General features: G+C 37.9%; 1 protein-coding gene across 1 annotated transcript in view; it reads left to right on the top strand.

Annotated features, from left to right (window-relative positions):
* The window catches only part of LOC128994100 (ubiquitin-protein ligase E3B-like), a 69,395-nt gene that overhangs the window by 24,941 nt on the left and 32,151 nt on the right, over window positions 1-12,303 (top strand). Inside the window, exons 8-10 of the mRNA XM_054418362.1 lie at window positions 6,461-6,732; window positions 7,476-7,630; window positions 9,016-9,187. Coding sequence (XP_054274337.1) covers window positions 6,461-6,732; window positions 7,476-7,630; window positions 9,016-9,187 — 599 coding nt within the window. The remainder of the gene's footprint in view (window positions 1-6,460; window positions 6,733-7,475; window positions 7,631-9,015; window positions 9,188-12,303) is intronic.

The following is a 12,303-nucleotide window of genomic DNA, read 5'->3' as shown; positions in this document are numbered from 1 at the left end:
TGATAAATAAATGTAATTACAAATAATAAGTTCATCAAAACATTTATAAGAATTAAGTCACTCATCTCTGAAAGACTAAAAATATCAAACAAAATCGTAGTAGGCCTATAATTATATTGAAATAAAATCCCAAATTTAACTCTTAATTAAAAATTAAAACACATTTCACTGTAGCTGGGTATAGCCTATTTGGCATAAACTCACCACTTTCTAGGTTATGTTATGCTACAAACAATCATTGTTGTCATGTTGCTGCCACCAGATTAAAAATTGCTCAATTAAAGTCCCAAACAGAATAGGCTATGTTTATTTCACTTTCTATTAAACATCCAATAAACAAAATCAATTTTATTCTAAGTTACAAATTCACTTAAAAGTAAAAACATTTAAAACTGACGGTGACGGTGACATATCGCTCCATTATTTGGTGTTGTTACACCATCACCCATTTCCCCTCTCTCTCTCTCTCTCTCTTCTCCCACTAGTCGGTCACTGGAGTCTAAACCTTCGCTAAATCATCACGATGTTGTCCCCTGGCGCTGCAGAGTGGGGGAAATGATTCTTCCTCCACCTCCCCTCTAGACGGCGTCCAAACAAGCCCGCGTTGTTTTACATGCATATCATATACCTATGCTGCAGTTTTTCAATAAGTTAAAAAATGAATATTTATAAAATTAAACTGTCATAAACTGACCTAACCAACCAAACATGCTGATTATATAAAAAAATATATAAAATAATAATCAAATTAAGGTTTACTAATCGAAAAAATAGTTCTGTTCATAAAATAAAATTATAAATGCCTTGAATTCAATTTTAGAGTTTATTAATTATGAAATTAAACTGTCATAACCTAACCAAACCAACCAAACTTGCTGATAATGAAAAATCGAACAAGGTTTACTAATAGAAAAAAAATAGTTCTAAAATTATAATAGCTCAAATTAAATTTTATAATGTTTCAATTAACAAATTAAACTGTCATAACCTAACCAAACTAACCAAACTTGCTGGTAATGCAAAAATCTTAGACAAAAAGTTAGTGCTACCGAGAAGATTCGAACCTGGTACCTTCAGATTCTCAGCCCGGCACGTTATCCATTAGACCACCGAGGCCGGTGGCTACAAACCGTATCGTTGCGGTAATGGTGTTCCCTCAGCCAATAGAATGCTTTGCTTCCCCCACTCCGCAGTGCCAGGGGACAACATCGTGATGATTTAGCAAAGGTTTAGACTCTAATCTAGTCGGTCTGCTCATTCATTGTGTCAGCTCAGCTTTGTTTTCTTGTCAAACAGCTGTTTTGTAGGGCTGACACTATGGTGAATGTCAGCAAAATCTATATAAATAAAATTACAGTTTTGTCTGTACATTGCTTAGAATCATGCAGTTTTTGGTTATTTTTACGTTTCATAGCTTAAGAAAGCCGAAACGAGTCTTATCTCAATTTCTGTCTGTATGTCTGTCTGTCCATTCTGTGACTCAGTCTGTAACGCCAATATGTCATTTTACGCGGCCTACTCCTAGAAAACTAGAGTACCGATCAAGGTTCTAATAATTTTTCTGTATTTACCGAATTGGTGAGAGTGTCTTTGGCTATAAAAACATGACCTCGCTTCTTTGAAAACAAAATAACAAACCACCAAAAACCCAATTTTGTTCGATTTTTATCAAATTTTCTCCCAATGTTTACTATTATATTTGATGGAGTAACGATCAGCTGTTTGGATTAGTTCTCACTTCTAGCTGTCACTGATATTTTTACATTCAAAGTTGTTTACAAATACCGCAACCATTTCCGATCAAGTTTTGTCAGCACATCCAAACCAAGTGAGATTAAAAACGTTGTGCCTTACTTAACCGGTTTAATTAATCGCAAGTGCACAATTGTTCTTGAGTTTTGATAACCGGGGAAAATGCCGTGAATCAGTGTTGTATTAGTGCAAGGAAACTTACATTTTTTTAATCATCGTCACCAATTCCGTAGCTTACGAAGGTTTCCACTCATTGACGGCGCTTCAAGGACAGGTGTGTTACAGTTGTGAGTGCAAATAAAAGTAAAAAATCACAACTGCAGTGGGTGATCGTGGATGTTGCAGCGATCTTGGAAGATCTTTCTGATTTCGCTGTGATCGTACCGTAACAGCGGTTTAACTTAACAGATGTAGCTAAACTCGCTTATCCAATGTGTCACTTTTGGTTTCTACTTACATACATTTCGACAACGATATCGGTACTTTTCCTACTTAGGAAATAAAACTACAAACGTACAAAACCCCCCAGATTTGTGCGTTTTTTGTCACATTTCCTCCGAATGTTTGCTAGATATATGTACCGATTATCGTTTAGAGATTACGTAATCTTTTAAATAAGAAACCTTTGTTTGGATAAAGGTGGTTTCTTCAAACTGTCATTAATATGTTAACATCTTTTCTCAAATGTAAACGTTGGTTTTTGATACTGCTACTTTTCTTTAGAACCGGTGGTAGCAGTAAGAATCATTTTTACTTACAAACACATCACTATTTTCAATATTTATTTATAAATACTGCACCTTATTGCTTATTAAAATTAATTGATGTCTTACTGTATAATTTTTAGCGTTTTCTGTCTGTACTCCAAAATGTTGTGTGGACTCAATTCTGTATTTGTGTGTGTATGTCTATTGGTAACGCATTAATGTCCTTATTTTTTGTGGAAAAGACAAGAGCACCATTGTTAATAGAAATTTCAACCCGAATAAAGTGTGCAGTAGTGAGGTTCAGGTAGTGTTTAAACTACTTTTAACCAGTGTGAAAAGTAACTTTCAATTACAGGCCTACCTTAGGGCTATGCCTCATAGATCTATACTGTAAAGCAATTCCTTTCATCGTTAGATATAACATATGGACTAACACGATCGGGTGACATTTAATTGCGAAGCATTCGTTTTGGCTTTGAAACTGTCAGATATTGTATTTGAGAAGGTTTATATGTATTCCTAAACAATTATAGTTTTGCCACCGTATCTGGAAAAATGCACACTAAATATGCAAACCAACTCCTGTTCTGAATATAAGGTTTTAACTTACTACAAGATTCCCGTACGTAGAACGGGCAAACAGCTAGTTAATCATAAAATTGCTGTAGCTCTTAATTTTGTAAACAAAAGTTAATAGTTTGACTAATTTAAATAATGTTTATGTAAACTCATTAAAAAATGTGTAGTTAATTTTGGGAAAGTAAATACTTTGTTTTTGCCACTACAGTAGTTGTAAAAGTACAAAAAATTTTGTCCATCTGGCAACACTGCCTGTACTGAAGTGGAGTGGAACTGATCTTTCTGACAAGACCCAATGTGGACATTGCGTCATTCCGATTCCAAATTCCGATCCATTGATGTTCCTTCCTTGCAGTAACTTATCACTCAATTGAATATGGGTTTTAGGTTACTTTTATGATTTATAAAATATTCGAACATTATACTTTATTGTCAATAACGTTTACACCACAATAATATTCTTGCCACGTCTCTATCTACTAACCTTGAATTATAATTATTGGTTGTCTGCCGATGTCACAATGTCAGTCAGTCAGTCAAGTCACATACACTTGTTGTCTTTCTTGCATTGAATGATGTTCTTCATGGTTACACAATACGTTTAGACTTATAAATTAAAGGGTAGGGAATGGGAAAAGTTTTCTGTTTTTATTTGTAACAATCCATCAACAAATTAATAACATTTGCTTGACAACAATTGGATATATATACAAATTGAAAAAGCTCGGCTCGAGCTCGATTTTCTGATCTTGTGCTCGATCACTTTGGTAATACTGTACACTTTTCCCAAGAGTCTTCGATGGTTTACGGTAATGTAGGCAGCTGTTAAATATACAAAAGCGACACCCGTGATCTGTTTTCTCTCAAACCCATCCTCAATGTGCTGGGTCAGGTTTAAAACTTGGCCACAACAAGACTTGCCTGATCGAAAGCCTGCCTGTTGTGGAATGATCTTTTGTTCCAGAAAATCGCCGATTCGATTGAGTATCAGACGTTCTAATATTTTATATGTGTGGCATAAGAGAGAAATAGGTCGAAAGTTCTTAGGATTGTTTGGATCTTTCCCAGGTTTGAGCAGTGCAGCCACACAAACTTTCCTCCATGCCTTTGGTATATGCATTTGGCTTATGCACATGTTCATGAGGCTCAACAACCATTGCATGGCATTTTTACCTAGGTTCTTTAGTTGTTTGACTCTGATCTCGTCAATACCTGGAGCTCTATTAGTCTTTAAGCTGGTAATGACTGCAGTTAGCTCGGACATGGTTCTTCCAGGAAGTGATTCTCACTTGCCACATCACACCCAACAGGCTCCCGGTGTTTCCTTCCATAGGTTTTGCCATTTAAAAGAAGGTTGGTAGTGACTTGATCGACAGTAACTGTTGTAAAGTTGTCTTTTGGTTTTGTCGCATCTCCATTTATGTTCTTGAGGAACTTCCAGGCCCGTCTGCTGTTCACCTGCATATCTAAACTCTCCACAAGATCACACCACTTAGTTTTGCGATTTTCAGCAATGACTGACATAAGCTCTTCACCTGCTAGAAGTGTGTCCTCAGCAAAGGGATCATTGTCAAAGAGACCTTGGTATCGTTCTAGCAGTGGCTTTGCCTCTTCAGAGAGTCCTGCGATGTAATGGGTTCGACAGCCTCTTGGTATAATTTTTCTCGAGACCTGCTGGACAAGCTTAACGAAGGAGTCATACATATCAGGTTGTGGAGGGATATTGGTGATTTCTCTGTCAATGATCTCCCTAAAACCCATCCAGTTGGACTTTTTGAAATTAAACCTGCGCCTTAGAGGAACAACTTCAGGTTTAACAACAGCACTAACGGTGCATACTATAGGTCTGTGTTGAGTTCGTGGAATCTGATCACCTACAGACTTTTCACACTAAGAGTCAATCCTGCTGCTCACAAAGATGTTGTCAGGGTTATAACCTCTCTTCCATCTACTGCTGTTAAAGGAGCAAGGGAGCTTAGGATCGTGTATGAACTGCAGGTCATTTGCCTCAGCCCAGTTTTCAAGTTTTGTCCCATTTTCACTTGTCTCTTTGTGTCCAAGCAATGCTTTAACAATTAAAATCCCCCAAAACGAAATTAATGTCATCATAGCATAAATTATCAGTCTCTGTAAATACATACTGAGATTCGGGAGGCTTATACAAAGAGGTGACACTGTACTGTTGTGTCCTGACCGTTAGTATCTCAGTATTGTTCATCTCAGTAAGCGAAGCTGAGGTGATGTTAATGTATGGCCTGGCAAAAACAGCACTACCATATTGATCATGAGGTCTCTCTAGAATCAGTCTCATTCCCTCTATGTTGGGTCTAGGTTTTAAAATGCCCCGGTGTGTTTCTTGCACAAGGAGGAAGTCGCATTCGTACGTTTTGCACATATCAGACAGTAATACTTCTTTGTCTCTCGATATTTCCTCGATATTAATCGAGATTGTTACTAATGGCCTTGAAAAAGACCGTTTAGGCAGATTCATTTTTCGAAGTCGTCCGGTTGTAGAAGGATTAGCCGCTGACATGTCAGCGTTGCCCGGGGTGCGCCCGATTGTGATGTCCTTCATAGCGTGTAATGGTCACAATCTTCGGGGAGGCTCCTTCCGTGCACCCCTGTTTTAAAATGAGAAACTGTTACATATTAAATTAAAGATGTCTAAAATAAAATAGGTGTATTCCGAAATTAAACTTAAATAACAATGAATGTAAACAAAAACAAAGTGAACTTATTAAACATAACATATGGTATTAATTAGACATATGTTAGAAGAAACGTCAGAAACATTTATGATGAGAAACATTTTGAATAATTATTATTACTTTGCGTGTGGTTTTTCCAGAGTATGTTTTGTCATCACAGGAAAAGAGTCTTTTGTAGTGTTAATCCATTATTGAGTTATAATAATTTTAGAATTACATCGGTTAAGGGTGTTGGATGTAGTTAACAGTTACTGGCTGGTAGTACTGGCTGGGTAGCTGAGTGGTTATAGTGCTTGCCTGGCATACAAAAGGTCACCGGTTTGATCCTGAGAAAAGTAAGTAGCTTTTTGATGGTTTAAACTAAACCCAGCTGTTCCTGATCGTTGGGCTTTAAATGAATGATCCTGACTGATGAAACAGCTTTTCTTAGTCAGTAACAAAGCTACACTTACCATTTCACACCATTCTACACTCATCCTTCACTCATATTTGGGTTAAAATACGCATATAGGTGGCGCTCCCATCTGATTTGATAATCATAATTTGCCATTAAATTTTGGTTTGTCGTAGCATAGGCAGTGAAGCAACAACAAGGTGTGTTTTTTTTTTATATAAAGTAATTTTTATCTAAATCTTTTGAAAGATCTTTAAGATCCTTGGATAATAAAAATTATAATTTACCTTTTTTCAAAGCTAACGGTTGTACACAAACAGATGGTGGTGACACGGTTGTTGGAGTCTTGTCAACATTACGTGTCCACTAAGCAGTCCAATCTGACCCACTGGCACCCGGTGCTTGGGTGGTTCGCTCAGTCACTGGACCCAGGTCTCCAGGACGCCGTCCCACATATCAAGGAACAGCTGTTTCTGTTGTGGAGTCAACCTATCGTCACTAAGCTGCTCGGCTCTGCCTTGGACGAGGCTTTGGACCAGTTCCCAGAAACACCACCTCCCCCGACTCCTCCACCAAGCAGTAACCTCTTCAAGTAGGTTCTATGAAAAATAAACTTGTTTTATTTTGTGCCATAATTAGGTGATAAGTTTGAGATTATTTTTAACCCTTTGATGCCATGGTCAAATATTTTGGATGTCTGCTAAATGTTTGTTTACTGGCTACCTATACGTCCAAAAGCCACAAATAACACAGTAAGCAAATCATAAACCATTAAAGATTGAGTAATTTTCAACGACTTAAAACAATCTCTACTTTTCTCTGAATAAAACCAAAGCTATAGAAAAAAAGTATTTATGGAAAAATTATGAAAATGAGTTTGAGGTTCGAGTCGTACATTCAGCACTATATGTTGCTTCTGTATTTCCATAGTTTGTGCAGAACAAAGTAAAATAAAGAACTGTACGAATTAAATAAAATAATCCTGTAACTTGTAATCAGAGTATTAGTAATGTTATTATTAATCAACCTCAGATAAGGAAAGGATGGTATTAAGGTAGTGTAATAATTTTGTTGAGTCCAAATAAACAATTTTTATCCAGTCTATATTAAACTTGCCTTCTGTCTTCTGCTTGAAGATGGCGAAGCTATTGCAGTCAATGTTTGCACCACTCTATTAGCTGATGATAATGACGACAACTTAACCAACTAACACTGAAATAATCATCCTATAGCCTACTACTGATAATATTTCATGATAAATGTGCCCTTTCAAATAGCCTTAACTAAAAAATAATAATTTAAGATTCATAATTTTACCAACATGTTGTTATGCAGGAGAGCTCTAGAAGCCAGGACCAACAGAGCCAATGCTGCTAAGCAGTTGCGCAACAAGCTAGGCAGTCCTGAGACTACCAAGGTGGCTTTGATCTGTACCTTGTACCACACGGCTCTCCACACCCTCACACAACTCAGGCTCGACATTCTGACAGGTAGATAACCTAGCCTAATGTTGTACCTTGTATCACACGGCTCTCCACACCCTCACACAACTCAGGCTCTACATTCTGACAGGTAGATAACCTAGCCTAATGTTGTACCTTGTATCACACGGCTTTCCACACCCTCACACAACTCAGGCTCGACATTCTGACAGGTAGATAACCTAGCCTAATGTTGTACCTTGTATCACACGGCTCTCCACACCCTCACACAACTCAGGCTCTACATTCTGACAGGTAGATAACCTAGCCTAATGTTGTACCTTGTATCACACGGCTCTCCACACTCTCACACAACTCAGGCTCGACATTCTGACAGGTAGATAACCTAGCCAAATGTTGTACCTTGTACCACACAACTCTCCACACCCTCACACAAATCATGCACGACATTCTAATAGATACATAACTTAACCAAATGGTGTACAGTAGACCTTTTATTCATTCGGCACTCAAGTAATTCTGCATCTTTTGACAGGTGTGGTCTTCCGTGATCTCGGCAACATTCTGATTATCTCTCGCAGCCATTTAGACATCATCATCCACTTTTGCAATCATGGAAACGTCATAGTTGTTTTGCACGATTGTGGCTAAATCATGATCATCTCCTGCGGCTGTGTAGTCATTATCAATCCCTCCCGCAGTCGTGTATCGTTGTCTTCAGTGATTTCAGCAAAAATCTTATCATCTCCCGCGGCTCTGTAACCATCATCATCCACTCCTGCCGTCTGGAAAACGTCATCATCGTCTAGCAAAATGGAGATCGCGACAAGATTATAGACATCTCCCGCTGGCCGTGTAGACATTATCATCTCTTCCCGCGTTCACGGAAACGTCATCGCAATCGCGGTAATGCATGATCGTCTCCCACGGTCGTGTTGACATCATCATCGCCTCCCACAGTCACGGAAACGTCATTGTTGTCATATATGATCGCGACAAAAATCTGATTATCTCCCGCGGCTGTGTAAATATCGTCATCCAACTCCTGGGGTCACGAAAATGTTGTTGTCGTCTAGTGCGATCGCGACAAAATCATGAACTACTCCCGTTGCTGTTTTGACATTATCATCCACTCCCGTGGACACGAAAACGTCATTGTCGTTTAGCACGGTCACGGAAAAATCATGAACATCTCCCGCGGCCATTTGGACATTATCGCTGTGATTCATTGTGATGTCATCAAGATTTCGCCTGTAACCGGCCTAAGACTGTTGGCCCTTATCAGTGTTACAAAAAGTATACAAATATTACCATATAAAACTGAGAATAAAGCGTAAATTTCATTTTCAAATTTGAGTGAGGACGTTCTCAAATACAAGTTAACATTTGTTGTTTACCATATAGTGTTATGGTGATGTTTGTGTTCTCCTCAGGTCTCTGTTACCAAGACAGAATCCTCTACCAGCTTTGGAGGTTCCTAGCCTCACTTGGGCCACACTGTGGTCTCAAACCCTTCCTCAACCTGTTGTCAATCAACACCAAAGGCTCAGCCCCAGAGTTCAACGTCCTCATCCTGTTTGCAGACTGCATGACTCACTATGTCACGTAAGTATTATCACTGCAATCAAATATCCATTATTAGAAAAGTTGCAAAGATTTTTATAATAGCACAGTACTCAAGGACACAATAAAAAATTCCTAAATTTGTATAAATAATTGTCATATGTCAAAGTAGAAATCTTACTAATATTATAAATCTGAAAGTTTGTGAGTTTGTGTGTGTGTTTGTGTGTATGTTTGTGTGTTTGTGTGTTGCTCAATCACGCATAAACTACTGGACGGATTGGGCTGAAATTTGGCATGATGATAGCTCACATTCCCGATTAACATTAAAGCATATTATTATCCCAAAAATCCTTTCGGGCTCCGCCCCAGTGGCTCTGTAGTTCCCCATGTTAACCTTATGGTTTTTCATATTTAAAAGGAATTAATGAATCTTAACAGCTGTTTCAATTAAACAAGTTGGTTCTGTTCTATGATGTTCAATAGCATAAAAGTTACAAAGATTACCAACAGAGTGCAGCACTATTATTTTTTTTTTTTAATTTATGGCAACAGCTAATTTCCAACCAAAAGGTGAGTGAGCGTAGCGAACGAACTTCAACCTGGAGGCGAGTTAGCGTAGCGAACGAGCTAACCTGAAGGCAAGTGAGCGCAGCGAACGAGCTCCAACCTAAAGGTGAGTGAGCGTAGCGAACGAACTTCAACCAGGACGTGAATGAGCCATGCGAATACTTATGAAGTTAAACCGGGCAAAGCCCGCGGGTACAGCTAGTTACTCTATAAATTGAACACTACAATTTAACACATCTATAATTCGGTTGGAATTTATTTGTCCTCAAATCAGTTTGAGCTCTTTTGCAGTTTCTTGCTTTCATCAGATATATAGGGTGTACATAAAGTCCCACACAGGTTTGATATGTTCTGGACGATAGCAGATAAATCAATAAGATTTGGTACATCAACAGGACACCTAAAAATCTACTTTTCGTAGGAACTATCAGTTCTCTGTCATATCATGGGGACGTCCAACAAGGAGTCAGAAGGACATCTTAAATATGAGCATAGGTCGAGTTTGGTATCATATTAAAGGTTTTAGTTAGTAGAATACATAGCCGCAAACCCGAACTCAATTGGAAACCATAGTAAAAAATGACAGCTGTTCAAAGATTCATTGAATTTGCAATGCAATTATATGCTACCTCCTCAGGGGGCGCTCACTAGAGTTAGGAAGAAAATATAAGCGTAAACTTAAGCAAAGGTTGATATGCACATCAAATAAAAGGTATTTTATGCAGTGTTGGGGAAGCTACTTTTAAAATGTAGCTAGCTACAACTACTGCTACATTTCCAAAAAAGTAGCTTAGCTACAGCTACAGCTACAGTTCCGAAAACGTAGCTAGCTACAACTACAGCTACAATGAAATGTAGCTATAGCTACAATTTTTGCTACTTTTCCAAAGATGTTACTTTTATTCCACACGTATTAGGTAAATGTAAAATTAACCTGAAATCTACAAAATTGGTATCTCCCAAATGGGGTACTGACTGTGCACAGTTCACGGCTCTCCTCGTCTAAAACAATTTGAAAAAACCCATCCTTAAGATCCAAAACAGTAAAATATTTGTAACCACTCATTGTTACCAGAATATCATCAGGGTGTGGCATTAAAAAGTGCTCTCTCATTACCACCTAGTTCAGTGGCAACGGATCTATGCAGATTCTCAAAGACTTATCGGGGTTTTCCCCCCCAATGTGTTTCAATGTGTTTCATTGACCCATGCTGTAGGTTTGTCAACTTTCCGAATCACCCCAGTTTCCTCAAGTTGGTCCAACTTTTTCTTTAGTTTTTCCTGTAAACTGTAAGGTACGCTCCGTGATTGTCGAATTTGTGGAATAGCACCCTCCTTAAGCTGAATATGATGAGTGCTTGGAAACTGTCCCAATCCTTCAAAAGCTGTCTTGTAGTTAAAACATCGTCCTTATCCTTAAAATTCAAACATATCAATGACACTCTCCTAATGAGTCCTAAATTGACACAATCATTTAGTCCTAAAATTGGCAGTTCATGTTCGACATTCACTACAGCAAAATTCACATCTGCAGTTACACCTGTAATTGTTTTACATTGTAACATCACAAGACCTAGTGGTTTGATTTTGAATTTTTCATCTCCCCAGGCTGAGAGTACATAAGAACTACGTTTTACGTGTGTAATGTTCATTTTCCGTACATAACTAGCAGGTAAAATACTGATCTCTGCACCTGGATCTAGTTTAAATTTAACTTGTGTACCACCAACAGTCAAGTTTTCCGTCCACGATTTTTCACTTTGACCTTTCACTCCACTAATGTTTAAGCTTACCGAGCCTAAACTAACATCGCTCACACAAGAGTCTTCATCGTGTTGTTCCTCGTTTGTAACAGCATGAGATTTTATAGTTTTACTCCTACAAACCTTTGCAAAATGATTTTTACCATCACATTTTGAGCATGTTTTGCCATATGCAGGACATTTACCCCGAACATGTTTGTAGCCGCAAAAGCTACATAGATCGTTCTGTTTTTCTTTTGCAATACTCCGCGAAAGTTCTTGATTTGGTACATTATTAACAACACATACACTGTATGGATCCGACTTAGTCCCCGAAAGCTTGGTTTCATTGTGCTCTACAATAGTCCTACATTGATCCTTGCTACTCTCTACAATCATACAGAAATCAATAGCTTTTTTCAAGTCAAGTTTTGTATCTCTTAATAGACGCTCTTGAGTACTTTTATCTCTTATACCTAAGACAATTCTATATCTAATCATATTGTCAGGTTCAAGAAACTCGCATGATTTAGCTGCTATTTCTGCATAACAAACTTACTGAAGTCTTGACCTTCTTTCTGCTTCATTCTATAGAATTTAAACCGCTCAAATATGACATTTTTCAGAGGACAACAGTAAGATTCAAACTTATCAAGTACGCAATCAAAACTATCTTTGTCATTATTTTCAAATTTAAAAGTATTATGTACATCTAGGCCATCATCGCCTAAAATCTTAATTTCATCCTTAAGGGGATCTACCACCTTTAAATGACAATTTTGTTATTTAGTAAGTTAGACATTTTTTATGCAGGTATTATATTTAGGGCCTTTATTTAATGAGCTT

Source organism: Macrosteles quadrilineatus, unplaced genomic scaffold, assembly GCF_028750875.1.
Source record: "Macrosteles quadrilineatus isolate MER2022 unplaced genomic scaffold, UCM_ALF_1.0 Scaffold_5__1_contigs__length_97177068, whole genome shotgun sequence".
NCBI lineage: Eukaryota > Metazoa > Arthropoda > Insecta > Hemiptera > Cicadellidae > Macrosteles > Macrosteles quadrilineatus.
Note: the sequence above shows the minus strand (reverse complement) of the source record. Positions and strands in the feature narration are given on the sequence as shown.